A 7,500-nucleotide genomic window follows, 5' to 3' on the forward strand; every position below is an offset into this window, starting at 1 on the left:
TAGCTTGATGTTTGTGAATATTAAAAATGTCACGATCTCCTTCTTTGTCTTCAGCCTTTACCCATCTCTATGTGGGGTCGCTGTTCCGTGTAAGCCTTCTCCACCTTCTTCCATCTTGCGTATTAAAAACGTCACGATGATGGGATAAAAACACACATATTTATTAACACGGATGCTGGATACCGGGTAAATTACATGTGTCGTGCACAGTCGAAAGGTCAGACACGTGGAAATATTTCACCGTGACGAAAAATTCAGCACAGGTGGGGGAGGGAAAAAGGATCCATTTTTTATTTATCTATTAACTTTTTTTTTATTTCGCTTGTTGCTGTGGACAGTATGGAGATCGATAATTTGGAGAAAAAGGTATATATATCATTCAGAAGCTTGGGGAGTTGCAAGAGACAGACGCACAGACGGAGACAGTGATGACAAGACGGGGTTAAAGAACTGCTGGATTGGAGCCAATTTAACGACCAGAAAACTTTGCAGTGCTTGCAAGCAACAGGTGTGTGTGTGTGTGTGTGTGTGTGTGTGTGTGTGTGTGTGTGTGTGTGTGTGTGTGTGTGTGTGTGTGTGTGTGTGAGAGAGAGAGAGAGAGAGAGAGAGAGAGAGAGAGAGAGAGAGAGAGAGAGAGAGAGAGAAATTCCAACAGGATACGTCTGTCTTCGAATCGACATTGAAGAAATAAGCAATGAAACCCCACAAACCTTAACGCATAGTAAGAACTAAAAATCTGGGAGAATATTTTGTAGAACAAAGTGATCTTAAGAATCGAAGGGGTTTTGGGAGTTCAGTCAAGAAGTATAGGTAGTTACTCTTCGTTTCTGTTACGGAAACCGAAAACTCTTCACGATTCCCTGACGTGTGTAACTTTTAACGCATAAAGTAAAAATAATATATTGTGGTTCTATTTCCCCTGAAATAGCTAGAGTGATGCTTTAGAATAGCTCAGTAACTTCCTTTTAAGTAACATTCAATGTACATATGTCAGAGAAACAACAAACACTTCAAACCTGAACATCCATAACTACAGCTGTTTTTTCTGATATATAACACTTTGAAAACAATCTGTGATGTTATTCAAATACTGCTCTAGAAAAGAACACATCCTTTGGCTAAATAAAATAAATGCTAGTCCCGAAGCTGAATAATAAAATGGCCTGTGTTCTGTCCACCAAAACAAAGATAAAAATGAAATTAAAGGGTGTATCTTTTTCCTAAGCATAAACATAAATAATCATTATGGCAGCAACTGCATGATATAAATTCATCACTACTAAATCACAGACGGAAAACGATAACATCCCCCACAATGAATAGTAGTGGAAAAGATCTTTAAAAGAAAACCGAATTTAATATTCAAACATTTTCACCCAAAAGGATCACATCCTGGACATCAGTACAGTGTCTGTATAACAATACAGAAAAAAAATTAGCAAGAATAAAACAACAACAAATAACATACCTGTGCATGTATATTACCGGTTCGACGACACTTCTCGTCGGCCTTCTTGGGTTTCACGCTGAAAAAAAGCAAGATGAAAAAATTAATGCGACTTCTACATCACTACCTTCGTAAACATAAGCTACAGTACAAGGCCAAGAGAGACAAGGTCTACCCAACTGAGTGGAGTCGCCTCCCGCCTGGGGTAACTACGTAGGCGATGACGTATCTTAGAGGTACCTGTTCAACGCGGTAATCCATCTGCTGACGCAATAAGGAGGTAGACAAAGCTCCGCCTACATGGGGGATTTGGGGGGAAGTGAGCTGACCTTCTCTTTCTCTTGGCCTTGCTACAGTAAGTAAGGATAGGGTGAAGTGGCACGTTACAGTGTTAAGTATGTGTGAATTAAAGGTGGCTGGAGGCATCAAACATATTACGTAGATATTTGTGTGGGTAAAATAAAATCTTATCACATAAACATCGGAAAATAAATGTAAAACAATGAAATAGTAGGTAAACTTACAAATAAAACTCCTTGCAATCTTATCACATAAGCATAGGAAAATAAATGTAAAACAATGCATAGGGCTCTTTTACTATCAAGTAAACACTTACAAATAAAACTCCTTGCAGTTGCAAATTCAAAGGTAAACATTCAGTAATAATTTAAAGCTTTATTATAACAAATGTAAATTCTTTGTTCCTTGAAACTTTATCATGAATAAATAAGGCACTAATAGATACTGTGTAACAAAAACTTCAAGTGTAGGATTAACATTTGGTCATGCTATGAAATTAAATAATAGAATACAGCTATATAATGGCTTAGAAAACCAGTAACATAAGAGAATCCTCAATGGACACTGTGCAGATCTCATAAGTGAAACTTAATAAAGACAAAAGTTACATTTGGACCTTACCTCACGATCCACATATTTGTTTGCTAAAACTAAAAACATCAGCTCATCAATTCATTATTAAATTAACACTTTTTCAGAAAAGTGGACTCCTTTGCTATCAAAAAAAATAAATAAATAAAAAAAAAATAAAAAATAAAATAAAAAAAGACATCCCCTTTTCCGGAATTGGAAACTTATTGTATCCCTATTTCTGGAAATGGAAACAACACCTATATCCCTTTTTCCAAATTGGAAACAACATTTATATCCCTTTTTCCAGAACTGGAAACAACATGTCATATCCCTTTATCCAGATTTGGAAACAGCATGTCATATATATCCTTTTTTTCTTTTTTTCAAAATTGGCAACAACACGTCATACCCCTTTTCCAGAATTGGAAACATGTCATATAGTTTTTTTCAAAACAACATGTCATAACCCTTTATCCAAAATTAGAAACAACATGCCGTATCCATTTATCCAAATTTGGAAACAACATGTCATATCCTTTTTCCAAAACTGGAGACATACCATATCCCTTTATCCAAATTTGGAAACAGGTCATATCCTTTTTCCAAAATTGGAGACATCATATCACTTTATCCATAATTTTAAATATGTCATATCCCTTTTTCTGGAATTGGAAACTTTTCATATACCTTTTCCAGAACTGGAATCTACAATTGTATGAGCCACTCTCAATGTCTGATCTTCACGTAGGATGGCAAAAGCAGTATATACCCTATAGGCAAAAGCAGTATATACCCTATAGGCAAAAGCAGTATATACCCTATAACTTATGTGAAATTCAAGCAAAATAATCAAAAGACAGCAATCAGTAGTTATTCCATACTCCAAATTAAAGAACAGAATATAGAATTTAGGCCTAAGGCCAAGCGCTGGGACCTGTGAGGTCATTCATTGCTGACCCCCCCCAAATAACGCTCAACAGATGTCTTAGTTCTAGATATCGACATTCAACATTTAAAATTTTGAAAATGGCCTAAAATACTGACCATAAGTTCTTTAAATGATTTGAACATAGAGCTTTGTCTACTCTCAACTTCTACAGTCCACTGAAACAGACAAGCGAACGGGGTTAAACCAAACACCACGATAGTGAAACATGATATATTACTACAGAAAATGACATTTTTATCAAGATATATTCAAATAATTTCATTACTTTTCCCAACATCTTACTTGATCATGCTTCTGATATAAAATATTTACGTTATACAACAGTGATAGAACTCATAATCTATATCACAATTCCAATATACAGTACTGACCCAAGTACAATAGTGAAAGAAGACACATGATCAACTATTATACCGCAAATCTACCTAACGATACTGAGGAGTAACATGGAACATGGGAGGAGGAAGAAAAAACCGTTTGGTGATCGTTATGTTGAGGAAGGAAGGACGTAAAATGGCAGAGCAACACTTTGATAAGGTGAGCAAAGTGGACAAAGAGAATGGAGTATTACAGTCCTGGCATTGTCTAGTAGGCAATGCCATTACACTTCAGGAGGAGAAATTCCCTAGCATTCACTCTCTGGCTTCTGACGATTACAAGATATATATATTCGCAGCCGTAAACTTCCAGCTCCACAGACAAGTTTTCTGTTGTTGTGAATACCACTTCTTCCTTGCTCAATCTACTACAACTCGCCCTCTTCACTTCGGGATACCACAGCCTAGAACTCTTGCTCACATTTATAAAGGGCTGCCGTCGGTCCTGTCTAGTTCGTGGGTAATAATTCAGAGAACACATTCTTGGATCACATAACACACAAAGGACTTCTTACAGTCACGTGAAGGGGCTGACCTCAAATATCAAAATATAACAAAAAGTCAGATAAAATTCATCTATATATTGAATCTTGTATATGTACATCATTAAAATGAAACGCTGAATAAAGAGAAAATATAATCACATCGTAAAATATTGACTGTCCACTTAGTTATAAAATCTAGTAAGATTTGTTTCTCTTTGCAGAAGTGGAAGGCAATGTTGGCTTTATAATAAAAGAGTTGTGCGTCAGACAGAAATAACATCAAAATGAAGGGGAGTTCACATCCTTCGAACTGATCCACCTAAACGCACCATTGCAGTTTACAAAAATTACCCAATTTTGGTGGTTACCAAAGGTTAAACATGGTCCCCCATTCATTTCAATGTCATGACCTAGAATGTGTAAGCTTAATTGTGAAACATACACAGGCACTAAATCTCCCCTTCTGTGAAATGTGTGTTTCTACCACTGCTCTTCCACAGCTACTCTTCTTGGGGCAGAGCTGTGTGAGCAGCAGATTCACTGTCCTCTTTTGAAGTGGAATCCCCAGACTTGGTTGCTGGTAGAGACACAGGAGCACCTTCTGTTTCGTTCTCGTGATGAGAATCTATATCCTCTATATAACGTTGGTCTGGAAGAGAGCAAGTCTCACCAGATTTCTGTTGCGAAGACTCTGGGTTAGGAGAAGAGGGTGCAGGCACCCAGTTTTCCTCTTGAGGTGAAGAATCCGAGTCATGCCGGATAAGCAGCTTGCAAGGCATACCTGGAGGTGTCCGTGTTGGTGCATCTCCTCCTAACAGCAACATACTAGGCCCCTCACTTGGTTCCAGAACCAAAGAAGGGCGAGGGGTGAGGGAGGGTCTGGGTGTGTGGAAAGGTGTGCCACCATGAGGCTGGCTACATTCAGGAAGACTCCAGTCCCCGCCGCTATTTGGCTCAGATCGGAGTTCCCAGTCTGAGTTATACTCTAATGATGGACGTGGGGTAGACCAAGGGGTGCCCTCTGGAGGGGTTCGGTACGCTGGAGAGCCCAAGGGAGATGATTCAGCAGAGGAAAACAAAGGTGATGCTGCCCGTGACCTGGGGGTCCACCAGAGCTTAGCTGGACCTGGTGGTAATGACAAAGAATCTCTTCTCATTAAATCACTAACATAACAGTCTTTAATAGTATCTCCTGGAGGATCGGCACAGGCCATAACAGAACAGGCAACTGCTGAAGATGGAGCCACAAGACTGTGGACGGTTGGAGCAATAGTACCAAGCTGCAAGGGACGGGAATGAGATAAGCTGCGGCCAGATGTAGAAGAACCAGCTGGGGAGGTCCCTGGCTGGCTCAGAGTACCAGCTGACCATCGCCGATTGTCCAATACGCTGCCTTCCTCAGCTGCACCCAACAAAGGACGTGTCTCACTATGAATGCTTTCATCTACTGGGATATAATAATCTATGGATTTGGATTCCATGTATTTGGAAGGAAACTTTTCATCACCTTGTTTCAAAGTTCTGAAATTGTTGAGGGAACTACCACTAATTTTGCGTTCAAGAGGTAACCGACTTTCTGTTGAATCTGATCGACTTAAACCATCTGACATCTGATCAGATGAATCGGCTTGTACTTCGAACAAAAGATCGGCAGACTCTGTGAGGGACGAGGTGCTCATTCTCTCTCCATGGTATCTCTGTTGAGATTCGCTGTCGCTGTGATACTTACTCAACACAGTTTGTGAGTCATGAAAGAAATGCGAGTCAGAAGTTGTGACGGGAGATAAATCCTCCAGGGAGGCAGTGTACGGTGATGAAGAGAAAGGTGAAACTGGGGAGGCTAAAGCCAATACTTGTGAGGTGATGGACTGAGGAGAGATAAGAAGGGGAGACAAATTGAAGGGTGAATTTGACCTCGCCCCGCCACTGCTATCATCCCCTCCGTTCTCTCCACCACAAAGAGGCAAAGTTAAACTGGATGACAAAGACAGCTGACGGTGATCCTGAGCCAAGCACTCGTCACCTTCACCAGAGCTTTCTCGCCCACTGCGCCATCCAAGAGATGACCGTCTCTCGGTTTCGGATGAAGTCTCTTGTTTATGCTGGTTGTACTCTGGCATAGGAGAGGGGGAAAGAGGGACTGGAGAACGAGATGATATGGAAGATCCACAGGACACTTCTTCCACTTCTTCAGGTAAGACTGAGAGCTTACGAGACATCCTTTGCAGCGTGCAATAATATAAACACCCATTAATAACTTACCAACAAGCTACTAAACATTTAAACTTTCTTTTCAATTTTTAAAGAAATAATTTTGTTGAAATTACGAAATGGGAATGTACCTTTGTAAAATAAAAATGCCAGTGTTAGTTCAGTATCATCACCTTACACCATGTAAAAGCATTGAAGATTACCAACAGAAATTCATTACAGAAACCTGAGAGGGCCGTTTATATGACATTGAAAAAAAAAAAAAGATAAATGAAGTTGACAAGTCACTTTACAAATTACCCAAACATTTTACATGAAGTTGACAAGTCATTTTACAAATTACCCAAACATTTTAGCACTCGGTTTTCGCTTTCCACAATTTGACAATGTCACAAATTGACTAGAAAACATTAATAATTAAGGAGACCGAGGAAGGTATGGTAGAAATAAAAATGAGAGCAAACATGAAATTTAAAATTCTGATATCAAATGAAAGAGTACACCCATTAAAAGTTCAGAAAAAATAAATAATATACACTGATACATATATACACAACTGTTAATTTTACATTTACTTGTGTTTTTCCTATTTAGCTGTACAGTATATTTGAATGTACACAGATATGACACTAACAACTTCACCCCAACAAGACCTAGGCTAACACCATCTGGTACAGAGTTCTGACACCTCTTAGGTCTGATAGATTCCAATGAAAAGGACCTACAGACCCAGGAACTTGGGATAGCAAAGTGGACACCATGGTTGACCTGGTGGAACAGAGTTTACTCCCTAGCTATTGCTCACAAGTCTCCTATAAGTAAATGGATACAGTATCTGATGACGTCAGGAAAAAACATGTGGACGCTAGCACTCTCAACAGTAAGACTTGCAGAGGCACCAGAGGGATGTACCATTCCAACGCCACCCCTTCTAAAGGGTAAAATGGGGTGTAGTGGAAAATATTTATGTACTGTATATGATTTCAACACAAAACCATTTTCCTGACTAGGAGTGGTACCTGAGAAAATGAATAACAATGGCTAATACCACATCCATACTATCACTGTTGAACTGTAGATGAAACCCACATGAAGAAAATTTGCATAACAATAGCGTCTTCGCAGGCCTACACACAAGATTCATTAGCAGTATGCTGA

The 7,500-nt window shown here is 39.2% G+C and overlaps 1 protein-coding gene across 20 annotated transcripts in view; it reads right to left on the bottom strand.

Moving 5' to 3' along the window:
* Positions 1 to 7,500, bottom strand: part of LOC136831178 (uncharacterized) — a 1,009,691-nt gene that overhangs the window by 63,456 nt on the left and 938,735 nt on the right. For 18 of the 20 annotated variants that reach the window (XM_067091138.1, XM_067091137.1, XM_067091135.1 and 15 more), the window contains one exon: positions 1,469 to 1,526. In XM_067091138.1, the coding sequence (XP_066947239.1) occupies positions 1,469 to 1,526 (58 nt within the window). Of the gene's footprint in view, positions 1 to 1,468; positions 1,527 to 3,464; positions 6,352 to 7,500 lie in introns of those variants that run through there. The other 2 variants (XM_067091136.1, XM_067091151.1) reach the window with 1 other exon arrangement.

The sequence above is a fragment of the Macrobrachium rosenbergii genome, chromosome 48, assembly GCF_040412425.1.
Source record: "Macrobrachium rosenbergii isolate ZJJX-2024 chromosome 48, ASM4041242v1, whole genome shotgun sequence".
Classification (NCBI taxonomy): domain Eukaryota; kingdom Metazoa; phylum Arthropoda; class Malacostraca; order Decapoda; family Palaemonidae; genus Macrobrachium; species Macrobrachium rosenbergii.